This window comes from Podarcis raffonei, chromosome 15 (genome assembly GCF_027172205.1).
Source record: "Podarcis raffonei isolate rPodRaf1 chromosome 15, rPodRaf1.pri, whole genome shotgun sequence".
In the NCBI taxonomy this organism is placed as follows: domain Eukaryota; kingdom Metazoa; phylum Chordata; class Lepidosauria; order Squamata; family Lacertidae; genus Podarcis; species Podarcis raffonei.
In genome coordinates, this window is record NC_070616.1 from 1,922,508 (window position 1) to 1,936,743 (window position 14,236).

Sequence of the window (14,236 nt, forward strand, 5' to 3'; positions counted from 1 at the left end):
TGGCCAGCATGACTAAGCCGCTTCTGGAAACGCCGTTTACCTTCCCGCTGGAGCAGTGCCTATTTATCTACTTGCACTTTGAGGTGCTTTCAAACGGCTAGGTTGGCAGGAGCAGGGACCGAGCAGCGGGAGCTCACCCCGTCGCAGGGATTCGAACCGCCGGCCTTCTGATCGGCAAGTCCTAGGCTCTGTGGTTTAACCCACAGCGCCACCCGTGTCCCAACTGGTATTCAGAAGCATTTCTGCCTCTGACTGTGCAGGCAGATAGTAGCCATTATGGCTAGCTGCCATTGATAGCAACTCCTCCTCCATGAATTAGTCCATTTCTCTTTTAAAGGCATTCAACTCGGTGGGTGTCACTGCCTCCTGCAGCGGGGAGTTCCACAGTTTAAGTATGTAAAGAAGTCCCGCCTTTTGTCTGTCCCGTATCACCCAACACGCAGCTGCATTGGATGTCTATGAGTTCCAGCACGTGGACACACAATTATGACATACGCAAGTTTATAAGCTTCTTTCACATTGCCTCTGATATGCCTTCTAATTTGAACACTGCAACCTTCCTTCACTGGAGATCCTCTTAATAATTTTTTTTATTGCATTTTGGTGTGCTGGAAAGAGAGATGGAAGAGACAGGTCCCTGCCCCCAAGGAGATTACAATTCCTCTTTAACCAGGCCTTTATACATTTCACTGATTTTACAATCATTTTGACATTTCAAAACTTGACTTCCTTCCCCCACTGTCTGCGGTTCCTTAAATTTATTTTTAATATCTTCTGCATATCCAAATTAACTTAATTTGTTCATTCGATCATCTTCTTTAAATATATGCCTTATGAAACAGCAGGTTATTACAATAATCCTGCCAATGTTTTAAATCTGTTTATAATTTATCTGTAAATATTCAATAAACCATTTCCATTCTTTTATAGAAAGTTTGCTATCTTGATTTCTTATTCTTCTGGTAAGTTTTGCCATTTCTGCATATGGATTATGGAATATTTTGTCTTGAGATCTACAGGCATAGGGTGGTATACAAATGTTAATAATATCTAGAAATTTGTCAAGAATGTATAACTTGCTGCTGAAATGGAATACACAAGATGAAACGGTTAAATCAAGTATGATTAAATGGGCTCAGGACATTGGTCATAACATCTTGTTTGCTGATTGGGAAAAGTTGTGGACCACCGGGATGAAATTTACGGCATGTAATGCCTTAAGAGAAAATATTATGAAAATGATCTATAGGTGGTACATAACCCCAGTCAAGCTTGCAAAGATTTACCATTTGCCTGATAATAAATGCTGGAAATGTAAAGAAAAGGAAGGCACATTCTTTCACCTTTGGTGGACGTGCCCGAAGATTAAGGCATTCTGGGAAATGATCTATAATGAACTGAAAAAGGTATTTAAATATACCTTCCCTAAGAAACCAGAGGCCTTTCTCTTGGGAATTGTCGGCCAAGGGGTGTTAAAGACGGATATAACTTTTTTTATGTATGCTACAACAGCAGCTAGAATACTTATCGCGAAGTACTGGAAGACACAAGATCTACCCACTCTGGAAGAATGGCAGATGAAGGTGATTGACTACATGGGCCTGGCAGAAATGACGAGCAGAATCCGAAACCAGGGAAGAGAAGCAGCGGAAGAAGAATGGAAAAAATTTAAGGACTATCTAAAGAAATATTACAAAATTAATGAAAGTTAGAATGATGTTGGACCAGAAAGTAAACGGTTACTATTAGTAATGGTTAAGACAAGGAGAATAAGGAAGATTAAATTAAATTTAAATTAGGGAAGATTTGCTGAATAATTGATTAGAATCTGGAATACAGGAAAGGGAGGCATGAGGAAGTCGGGGAAGAAAGGTATAAGAAATTAAGATATGAAATTGTACTTGTTTCTTGTTTCGTTTTTGTTTTTGTTTGTTTATGTATTTGTTGTGTTTATTGTAATGTTATGTTATGTTTTTGTGGTTATAAAAATTTCCTAATAAAAATATTATATAAAAAAAAAAATACAAATGTTAATAATAATAGTAATAATAATAATAATACTGTATTGGCCTGAATATAAGCTGCACTTTTTTTCCAAATTCCGATCGTGAAAAGTTAAAGTGTGGCTTATATTCACGACCTTACGCCTCTGGCAAAGTGGTGTGGCTCCCCAAACCCCCAGAAAGCAGCCCAGGACCGCGGGGCAATGGTGCCCAGCCCTCCCGCTGTTCCCAAACCTCCCCAAAGCTGCTGAATTTTAAAGGTGCGGCTTGTATTCGGGTGCGGCTTATATGCAGGCCAAAACGGTAATAGCAGACTACGCTTCAAAATCAGCCAACCAAAACAAAAAGTCTATAAGGATTGGAGAATCTTTAAAGAATATTTAGAAAACTGTGGAATAAAAGGAAATATCTTGGCAGAATTAGACTGATCCCTGTATTGTATAAATATAAGTTTGTAGGGAGGTAAAAAAGAAATTATATAAGAAATATGTAACTGTGGATAGACAAAGTACAGTGAGATTAACTGAAAGTCAGTTTTAAACTTCTTTTCTATAAATTTTATAATTGTGTTCAATACCAGGAGTATATATGATGATAATTATATTAATCTTCTTATATCTTAGCGTGTGGTGGTTTGTTTGATTCTTCTGTTATTTGTTTGTTTGATTGTATGTTTGTTTATTTGTATGTACGTGTGTTTTTCATAAATGTATTTATTTTAAATTAATAAAGATATATTTTTAAAAGTCAGCTTTGTGCCACCCTTCTGTGGATGCCACTGTCCCTTCGCCCTCATCCCGAAAGCTGCCCCCACTCACCTGCAACAAGGTGGCCGACCAAGGGCTGTGTCGAAGGTGCTTGACGATGGATATATGGCGCCCCAGACTGCGATGGACGCTGCAACATTCGTCGCAGACCAGCACTCCGCGATTGATTGACGCCCAGCCAGGGTCTGGAGGGAGAGAAAACCACAAGTTTGAAAGTTTGGAAATCGCGACCCTTAATGTCTGTTTCCAGTTTTCTTAGGGAAAACACCTTGAAATTGCTATGCAGATGGTATTGCACTCCTTTGCAAATGTCAGAATTGCTTCCTTCCATATCACCTAATGGTTGGAGATTGCGATGAACTTGGTACATCTACCTCTCTTTCAAATCAAAACCAGTGAAGGCGGTGAAGGTCCTGTGTGAGTGCCTGGAGGCGGTTGGAGGATGGGTGGCGGCTAACAAATTGAGGTTGAATCCTGACAAGACAGAAGTACTGTTTTGGGTGACAGGAGGCAGGTGGGTGTGGGGAACTCCCTGGTCCTGAATGGGGTCACTGTGCCCCTGAAGGACCAGGTGCGCAGCCTGGGAGTCATTCTGGACTCACAGCTGTCCATGGAGGTGCAGGTCAATTCTGTGTCCAGGGCAGCTGTTTACCAGCTCCATCTGGTATGCAGGATGAGACCCTCCCTGCCCACGGACTGTCTCGCCAGAGTGGTGCATGCTCTAGTTATCTCCTGCTTGGACTACTGCAATGCGCTCTACGTGGGGCTACCTTTGAAGGTGACCCGGAAACTACAACTAATCCAGAATGCGGCAGCTAGACTGGTGACTGGGAGCGGCTGCTGAGACCACATAACACTGGTATTGAAAGACCTACATTGGCTCCCAGTACGCTTCCGAGCACAATTCAAAGTGTTGGTGCTGACCTTTAAAGCCCCAAATGGCCTTGGTCCAGTATACCTGAAGGAGTGTCTCCACCCCCATCGTTCTACCCGGACACTGAGATCCAGCGCCAAGGGCCTTCTGGTGGTTCCCTCACTGTGAGAAGCCAAGTTACAGGGAACCAGGCAGAAGGCCTTCTTGGTGGTGGCACCTGCCCTGTGGAACGCCCTCCCACCAGATGTCAAAGAGAAAAATAACTACTAAACATTTAGAAGACATCTGAAGGCAGCCCTCTTTAGGGAAGCTTTTAATGTCTAACAGACCACTGTATTTTAATACTCTGTTGGAAGCCACCCAGAGTGGCTGGGGAAACCCAGCCAGATGGGTGGGGTATAAATAATAAATTCTATTTTATTCTATTTAGGATGGGAATGTGCCAGTAAGTCGATGTAAGATTCCTGGAACTTAATTTTGACGGAAACGAGACAGGTTACTAAAGAAACCATGGTTTGCTGTCCAAAATTAATGTTTCTGATGGTGCCAATGTAGAAAAAGTGCCAAAAGAATTGGTCTCCTATATGATATTGGCATAGTTATTTGCAACTCAGTGGAAAATGGCCCAAAATCTCACTCTGGACGCTTGGTATCAATCACTCTGGAACAGAGCTAGAATGGAGAAATTGCGCATAATTTGGGATTTTGACAAGGACCAGGCCCTTTTAACATGATTTGGTATTCCTTTATTACATGGACAACAGAGCCAACATTTTCAAGACAACTCTTGTACCAAGCTTGGCAAGTCTGGAACCAGATAATCAGATGATACTTATATTCTTTACTTGGACTTTGTTATTTGAACCCACGTGCAATCGGACTCAATTCTCCATGCCTATTTTACAGCTTTGTTTTTCATCTTTTAACTTTCAGCTCTTAACTTCGGTTCTCTCTGTTTTATATATAGATTACAAAACGAAATTTAAAAGAATATTTACGAAAAGAATATGGAAATATATGTTTGGAGAAAGGACGCAGGAAGCTGCCTTATGCTAAGCCAAACCACTGAGCCCATCTAGCTTAGTACTGTCTGCACTGACTGGCAGCAGCAGCAGCTCTCCAAGGTTTCAGGCAGGGAGTCTCTCCCAGCCCTACCTGGAAATGTCAAGGGTTGAACCAGGGACCTTCTACATGCCTAGCAAGTGCTCTATAACCCTGAGCTAGAGGAGGGGACGTGTGTGCTTTGTGTTACCCTGATTTCATGGGAGGACGGCTTGTGCACTTTTCTGAAAAAGGCAAGCTGTAAATTAATAACACGAACAATATCGGTAAGCAGGAATGAGGGTGACGAGGCTTCTGAGATATCACTGCAGCGCAGCCAACGCTTTGGAATTATTTATAATTAAAAACAGCTACAGCTGCCTTTTCACACCTACGAAGGCATCCTCAGAGCAAAGTCATATTGTCAGATCATTAAAAATAACTACATCACCCAGTAAAGTCAAGATGGCATCAGATGCAAAGGCAGCGCATTTAAATTAAAATAGATTTGGGGGCTCTGGACTTCTGACTTGTCTCTAATTCTCAGCTTGGGGGGCAGGGAGAAGAGAAGCTTTTCTGTATTACTCTTATTCTTATTAGCAGTCACTTAGTTACTTAAAAGGTAACTTGTTTTGCATTTAAAAACATAAATATATTACCCTACACCATACATACAATATACTACACAAATAGACTACTAAATATGATTTTATCTGGCAATGTTTTTGAACACCTGATACATTTTGTATGAATATGAACAGTGCATACTACCATGGAATATATTTGACACTATTCATTCTTTTTTAAAACTTCATTTTAAAAAATCCTTTATTTTTATTCCTCTTTCCTATGGCATATTTTAGCTCGATGTTTCGTTGATCGTACTTTCAAATTTACAAAAAAAATGCACTATGCCATAAAGAAGAACAACAATTATCATACAAAACATTAACGTTTTCATGCAGCATGCTCTTTCCCACCCCCAAAAAACGCTTTGTACATGCTCAGAGGACAGTTTCCACACATTCTGGGGCTAAGTCTGGGCTCAAGGCCACACTCCTCCATTTGGCCACTGGCTGTGGGAGGGGGCCCTTCCTCCCCACCAGGCCCCAAAGATCTGGAAATGCATATTCTGCCCCCTCCGCAGCAAACCTTATACCAGGGAATTTTCACGGGAAAGCTAGGAGGGGGGAGATCACCCGTCAAAAATCTATTGATGCAGAAGAGACACACCTTGTCTCTCCTGCCTGGTTGCTACGGAAACCCGAAAGGCCGCCCTAGAAACATCCAGGCAACTCTTCCCCTTCCAGCACGATGACAAAGAGAGAAATTGTTGAGTGTGTTTTAGGCCTTGACACTTTAAAACAGGAGTCGGCAACCTAAGGTCCATGGGCCACAAGCGGCCCATGGGGGTCGTTTAAGCGGCCCACAAGCCGCCCCCAAACTGAGCCACCTGTTTGGCGAGTCTCCATGTGCTGCACTAAACCGATGCAGCGCAGCGTGGGGACTCACTTCCGCGACACCGGAAATTGCGTATCCACATGCGCATGCACCGGAAATTGCGCCTGCACAAATGCAGACGCCAGAAATCATGGGCATGCATGCAATCTGGCCCACAGAGGGATCTCTACTGGAGTAAACCTTGCCAACCCCTGCTTTAAAAGCACCCTCAGGTGGGAATCTCAGTCTTTCCACTGTCTCCACTCACCTCACCTCGCCATAGCATGATTTAAGGACATAATGACATCATAAGAGCAATGTTGAAACTCAGATATATAAGCTAGAGGAGGCTGTTAAATAGTTGTTGTTGTTATTATTATCATTACAGTGGTACCTCAGGTTAAGTACTTAATTCATTCCGGAGGTCCGTTCTTAAGCACCACTTTAGCTAATGGGGCCTCCTGCTGCCGGAGCACGATTTCTATTCTCATCCTGAAGCAAAGTTCTTAACCTGAGGTAATATTTCTGGGTTAGCGGAGTCTGTAACCTGAAGCGTATGTAACCTGAAGCGTATGTAACCCGAGGTACCACTGTACAGTGGAACCTCGGTTGTCAAATGTAATCTGTTCTGGAAGACTGGAAATTCCTTTAAAAAATGGAGAAACGCACCTCGGAAGCCATTTGACCTCTGAGGCGCGTTCGAAAACGGAAGCATTCATTTCCGGGTTGTCGGCGTTCGGGTTCCAAATTGTTCGGCTTCCAAAGCATTCAGCAACTGAGGTTCCACTGTATTGTTATATTTGGAGCCCACCCATGTGACTGGGTTGCCAACAGATATAAAACACAATAAAACCTCAAACATTAACCATTTCCCAATACAGTGGTACCTCGCAAGACGAAATTAATTCGTTGCGCGAGTTTTGTCTTCTTGCGAGTTTTTTGTCTTGCGAAGCACGGTTTCCCATAGGAATGCATTGAAAATCAATTAATGCGTTCCTATGGAGACTGCCTTCAGACCAGGTCTGGGGACAGAGGGGAAGGTGCGCTGCGCTTCCCCTCTGTCCCCGGACCTGTTCTGAAGGCTGGCGGCCGGGAGAAAAGCCCTATGAGAAAAGCTGTCCCCGGAGATTTCCCTATGGGCTTTCGTCTTGCGAAGCAAGCCCATAGGGAAATTCGTCTGGCGAAGCACCTCAAAAAACGGAAAACTCTTTCTTCTTGCGAGTTTTCCGTCTTGCGAGGCATTCGTCTTGCGAGGCACCACTGTACAGGGCTGCCTTCAGATGTCTTCTGAAAGTTGTATAGTTCTTTATCTGTTTGACATCAGGTGGGAGGGCGTTCCACAGGGAGGGTGCCACCACCGAGAAGGCCCTCTGGTTCCCTGTAACTTCACCTCCAGCAGCGTGCAATTTTAGAAACTACAGATATATAAACTAGGTTACCAAATGGCACCTTCATCTTTCTGAGACGCCCAGTGTGGCTCCCGAAAGTGGGGCAGAATGGGCGCCTGGGCCAGATAAAGCGTCAGAGGAACAATCTTGGAGGGAGCGCGTGAGGAGAGAGGAAGAATCAAGGCTGCAACATTCACCCTGTTCTAACTATGCCCCCCACCCCCACCACCACCTTCCTTCTGCACCGCACAGCTACCAGACTTCATGGTTAAAACATTGTGCAATCTTCACACCTCCCTTTTCCTATGTGCAAATAAAACTAAAAACCAAAAGAGGGGCTCCCACGCAAGTAGCTATTCCAAGCTTGGCACCCCCACCCTCTACTCCCTGGGGATGCACCGAAATTTGCAGCGCCAACCCTCCACTCCCCACCCCACTTTCGGGAGGATTGCAGCATTCGCTGACATGTTCCTCAGCTCCTGACACCCAAGAACCCCGCCACCCCCTTCAGAAGAACCCAGAAGACTCTCATCAGAAGTCTTCTCCACCCACAGCTCTGCTTGGCACACAGAAGGTCCCTGATTCAACGCCTCGGGTCTCTAGGAAGAATTGGGGCGGTACCCCCTGCCCGAAACCCGAAAGCATGGTGTAAACAAAATCAGGCCAGGTGGGGCAATGGCCTGGTTCAGTCAAAAGCAGCTTCCTGTGTCTCGATGTACCCAAGACCCAATTCTGCACCACCAAGGGTCTGAAGAGACAATGGAGAGAGCACTTCTGAGCATGTGAAGAGTTTGCGCTCAGTGACCCCCAGGGTATCATTGATCAGGTTGTGGGGTTTTTTTGAGGGGTACATTGGAGAAACAAGAGAGGGAAAGACGAGTTATCAGGTTATTTATTTTGCAAGATTTATAATAAAGCTGTTTACAAAAAACAACAACAACAAGACACTGGCAGGGGTTTGGACTAGATAAATGCCCCACCAAAGCATCTCTAAATCCTGATGCTGCCCCCCTGACACATAATAATAATAATAATAATAATAATAATAATAATACATTTTTATTTATATCCCGCCCTCCCCAGTCAAAGCCGGGCTATTATTCAAAAAGTGAACTCCTATTCACATAGAGGAAGCCTATAAAAGGCCATTAACGTAGTCTAACTCTTTCTCGAATTGCCCCCCCCTTTAAAAATCAAATTGCCCCCGCCTGTGGGGCGTGTGCCCCACAGGAACCACAGGACGAGATGATCCTCAGAGTCCCTTCCAAGTCTACAATTCTGTGATTTAATCGGTTAAAAAAACCAACTATTTACAATTATTTCAAAACTACTTTTGTCTGAAAAACAAACAAATGAACAATTAACAAGGTGCAGCTAAATCACATAATTGCCAATCTGGAAGGGATCCTAAGAGTCATCTAGACTAACCCCCTGCAATGCAGGAATCACAACTATTGAACCCTTGGCGCGCAGCGCTTAAACCCTGGGATCCTCTCTGCTAAGATTTCTACGTGGGGCCTCTGCTGCCTTTGCCACTGTGACACGCCTGGGAGGGACGCCTGTCCCTGGGTGCTGCCCAGAGGCTCCGAGACGTCACTCGCCTCCCCCTTGCTGGGAGGCCCAGGCCCTGGCTCCCCCTCCCCGCCACCAAATCACTGGGGGCCTTTTGTTCCTCCGGCACAAAAGGGCGTTTGAAACCAGGGAAGGCCGTTCGCTGGGTGGGGGCGGAGAGATGGCCGGCACCCTGCCTTGGACCCAGCGAAGACTCACGCCAGCTGCCAGACAGGGCCGCTTCAGAAAATGCCACCCTGACCCAGCTGCTAGAGGAGGCGCCCCGTTGCCCCAGAGACCGAAGGCACAAAGAGCCACCCTGAACAGAGGGGCCTTGTTGGGCAGGTGTCCATGGCCCCCACAGTCACCCTGGCTCAGAGGAATGAGGGACACCCCAGACTCAGCAAAGCTCCCCTCCCAAATGACAGAAGCAATGCCTCCATCTATACAGGGGTTTCTCCTCCCCATTGCGGGAGGCCGTTAAATCAAGAGTCTAAATAATAATAATAATTTTATTATTTGTACCCTGCTCATCTGGGTGGGTTGCCCCAGCCATTCTAGGTGGCTTCCAACAGATAATAAAGGTAAAGGGACCCCTGACCGTTAGGTCCAGTCCCGGACGACTCTGGGGTGGTGGTGCTCATCTCGCTTTATTGGCCGAGGGAGCCGGCGTACAGCTTCCGGGTCATGGGGCCAGCATGACGAAGCCACTTCTGGCAAACCAGAGCAGCACATGGAAACGCCGTTTACCTTCCCGCCGGAGTGGTACCTATTTATCTACTTGCACTTTGACGTGCTTTTGAAATACTAGGTTGGCAGGAGCAGGGACCGAGCAATGGGAGCTCACCCTGTCGTGGGGATTTGAACTGCCGACCTACTGATTGGCAAGCCCTAGGCTCTGTGGTTTAGACCACAGAGCCACCTGCGTCCCTTTCCAACAGATATATATAAAAAAATCAAACATCAAACATTAGCAGCTTCCCTATACAGTGGTACCTCGGGTTACAGACGCTTCAGGTTACAGACGCTTCAGGTTACAGACTCCACTAACCCAGAAATAGTACCTCGGGTTAAGAACTTTGCTTCAGGATGAGAACAGAAATCGTGCGGCGGCGACCTCAGGTTAAGAACAGTTTCAGGTTAAGAACGGACCTCCAGAACAAATTGAGTTCTTAACCTGAAGTACCACTGTACACAGCTGCCTTCAGATGTCTTCTAAAAGTCGTACAGTCAAACCTCCGTTCCGGAAGACCGTTCGACTTCCAAAACATTCGACAACCGAGGCGCAAAGGGCCGCTGGCGATTTCAATGGCGAAAATGGTGAGGAACGTTTGAAAATGGAAGCAAATGCTTCTGGGTTTTTGGTGTCCGGGTTCCGAAACGTTTGGCTTCCAAGACGCTTGAAAACCGAGGTCCCACTGTATAGCTGTTTACCTCCTTGACATCTGAAGGGAGGGCGTTCCACAGGGCGGGAGCCACTACCAAGAAGGCCTTCTGCCTGGTTCCCTGTAACTTCACTTCTGACAGTGAGCAGCGTGTTGGAAACTCAGATATATAAGCTAAGTACCAAATGGCAGCTTAAATCTAGGTTAACGGTTGCCACAGAGGAATGTCTATTCACCAGGGGGTTGGTCAAGATGACCCTCAGGGTCCCTCCAATGCTATAATTCTACAATACACTCCCTGGATAGCTCAGCTGGTTAGAGCAGGGGTCAGCAAACTGTCCCTCAGACCTTGTGGGGGGCCAGACTATATTTGGGGGGTGGTGAATTAATTCCTATGCCCCACAAATAACTCAGAGATGCATTTTAAAGAAAAGGACACATTCTACTCATGTAAAAACACCCTGATTCCTGGACCATCCGCGGGCTGGATTGAGAAGGCGATTGGGCCGGATCCGGCCCCCGGGCCTTAGTTCGCTTGCTGGTTCGATCCCCATACGGGACAGCTGCATATTCCAGCATTGCAGGGGTTGGAATTTCTGCAATTTCTAAGACCCTTGATTCTTTTGTAACCCATGAACGGAGGCCCTTTCAGCCAGGACGTGCCAGGGATCAAACCTGTGCCCTCCTGTACTTCACACAGCTGAAGAAAAATTGGTTCTTTCCTCGATCGCCACCTCCCCGCTGTGGGTCTGCAAGGGAGGGGGGAGCTGTGTCGCCCTGACAAGAGGGCCTTTTCTTCTCCATTCCCTTTTCCAGAACAGAGAAGCAAGCAGGATGGAAAGGTCAAGGAGGGAAGGAGGCATACAGGGAGAGACAAGCCCACCGCCCACAACCCCGCCGGCTCCCTCACCCAGCTTTGACCCTGCCGTGGCCAAGAGGCCACGCTCCAAATCCCCTAAAAGAACCACAGCCTCCCGTAATGGTTCCAACCAAGTCCCCTTTGCGGGGGGGGGGGGCGTCGAGCCCTGGGATTGCATTTGCTTTATTTATTTATTTTATTACAATTGTAATTATTAGCATTATAAATATATTCAGTGCTTTTTCGGGGGGGGGCGCAGGGGTATGCATACCCCTAAACATTTGGTGAATCTAAGTTTGGCCTCATTTCGATATGAGCAGGAAAATGAGAGTACCCCTAAACATTTTGTAAGGAAAAAAAAGCATTGAATATATTTATACCCTGCCTTTTTCCCAGACCAGGGCTCAAGGCGGCTTGCAACCAATCAAAGCAACTCAGAGAAAACACAAAACAGCTAAAAAGCTAACCGTTGGAAGGTAATTCAACTCTGACACAATCAAAACGATATAAAAATCATTTTATGTATCTTTAGGCGCTAGGCAAAAATGTTCCTCTTCAACTAGGCCTTGGGCTGATGGACGTGCAATGCCCTTTTAAAATGTGTTGGTGGGGGGAGTTATAGGATTGTTTTCATTTTGTGATTTTATGCTGTTTCTCCCCTGAGACCTGGAGGTGTAAGGAGGTATACAAATTTAATAAGCAAAACTAAAATAATAAAAAAGCAAGCCTATTAAAATCTGGAGAGTAAAAACAGCACAGAACTATTAGGAGCCCTTTCTTTAAAACCAGGCAGTTCCCAAAAGCCTGACCGCTAAGTTGCTAGTCCTCAAGGTTTTGAAACAGGAACGTAGGAAGCTGCCTTCTACCAAGTTGGACTCTGGGTCCATCCAGCTCAATACTGTCTACACCGACTGGCAGCAGTGCTCCGGAGTTTCGGGCAGGGAGCCCTTCCCCGCCCTACCCGGGGACCTTCGGCCTGCCAAGCGGCTGCTCTGCCACTGTTCCATGCCCGCCTCCTATTCCTCACCCAACTCTGGGATGCGTCACTTCCATTGTTCACAACAAACACCCAGCCTTTGCCTCAGAGTTCCCCAGCCCCCTTGGATGGGCGGCCACAGCTGGCAGCAACTGTTCCTTCTTTGGGCGAATGGGGGGGGCATGTTTTGTGTGGGTACGGTGGCTTCAGAGCCAAGCGGCGGCTCCCAAATCGCTCGCAGGCCGCAGCTTCCGCCTGGCCTTGTTCAATCATGTCTCAGAGAGGCCTGTGGGATGCAAATCTCTGCCAGAAACAGGGCGTGGGAGACAGCTGGGAGCCCAGAGGCCCGTCCTAAGAAAACCCAAATCAACCGTAACCAGCCTGCTGCCTGTTCCTGCTGCACCTGGATTTGGCTCCCAAAGAACTGTCAGGTTGAGAGGGACCCAAGCGGTCATCTTGCCCAACCCCCTGAAATGTGCGGGGTTTCGTTTGTTAGGATGAGTTGCTGGTACGATACGATAATCTTTATTGTCATTGTCCCATACAGAACAAGAAAATTGAAAAAAATTACACCAGACATTCAAAAACTAACAAGCCTGCTATCCCAGCCTGGTTAAAGGTAAAGGGACCCCTGACTGTTAAGTCCAGTCGTGGAAGACTCTGGGGTTGCAGCGCTCATCTTGCTTTATTGGCTGAGGGAGCCGGAGTACAGCTTCCGGGGTTATGTGGCCAGCAGGACTAAGCCGCTTCTGGAGAACCAGAGCAGCGCACGGAAACGCTGTTTACCTTCCCGCCAGAGTGGTACCTATTTATCTAGTTGCACTTTGACGTGCTTTCGAACTGCTAGGTGGGCAGGAGCAGGGACCGAGCAATGGGAGCTCACTCCGTCGCGGGGATTCGAACCGCCGACCTTCTGATCGGCAAGCCCTAGGCTCTGTGGTTTAACCCACAGCGCCACCCGCATCCCTCCCAGCCTGGTTAACCCCCTAAAAATACCCCATAATTAAATACAATATACTCCTACAGAGACTACTTTACACTGCATTTAAAACCAAAATCGCATTTGGATTAAAACTGTTTCTCAGGCGGTGGTGATGAATGACTTGGGCAAGCAGGCTGCAGTTCAATGGGAGAGCACCTGCTCTGCCTTTAGAAGAAGAGCCAGCAGGATCAGGCCAAAGAGGGCCCTCCTAGCCCAGCCTCCTGTTCTCACTGGGGACACCAGATGCCACAATGGCAAACCAGCATTCAAACACGAGAACAACTCTCCCCTCCTGAGCTTTCCAGAAAGGCTGCCTCCGACTACAGAGGCAGGGCGCAGCCCTCCTGGCTAACAGCCATCGATAGCCCTCTCCTCCTCATCCTCTTCCTCCAAGAATTTGCCCAGTCCTCTTTTAAAGCCATCCAGTCCTTCCTGTGGCAGGGAGTTCCATTGTCCAACTCTTTCTTCGGTCTGCCCTGAATCTTCCAGCCTTCAGCCTCCCTGGGTGTCCACCAGTTCTAGCATTAGGAGTGAGAATGAAAAGCTTTTCTCTCCCGCCTCCCTCCTTGCCTTGCATAATTTTATTAACTCCTGACTTGCCACTTCTTAGTTTTCCTGTAAATGAAAAAGACCCGACTCTCCTCCCTGGGGAGTCACTCCACTCCCTGGTCCATTTGGGTCACCCTTTTCCAACTCTGCAATGCCCTTTCCCGAGGCCGGGAAAGACCCCTTGTCTCAAACCCGGAAGCCACTGCTGCCAGTCACTGCAGGCAGCAGCCAGCAAGATAGCCCAGTGGTCTGCACAAGTCCCTATTTATACCAACCCTTCAGTCAGAACCATGAAGACTAGAACCTGGTTTTATTTTTAGAGGATAAGCTGTAGCTCAGCCCAAAAGATCCTGCATAGCAAGTAGAAGTTCTGCCTGTAATGCTGCCAGCCAGTGTGGACAATACTGAGGTACATAGATGG

The 14,236-nt window shown here is 46.7% G+C and overlaps 1 protein-coding gene across 4 annotated transcripts in view; it reads right to left on the reverse strand.

The window, feature by feature from the left end:
• Positions 1-14,236, reverse strand: part of GIT1 (GIT ArfGAP 1) — a 50,541-nt gene that overhangs the window by 28,506 nt on the left and 7,799 nt on the right. For all 4 annotated transcript variants that reach the window (XM_053366633.1, XM_053366634.1, XM_053366631.1 and 1 more), the window contains exon 2: positions 2,822-2,955. In XM_053366633.1, coding sequence (XP_053222608.1) covers positions 2,822-2,955 — 134 coding nt within the window. The remainder of the gene's footprint in view (positions 1-2,821; positions 2,956-14,236) is intronic.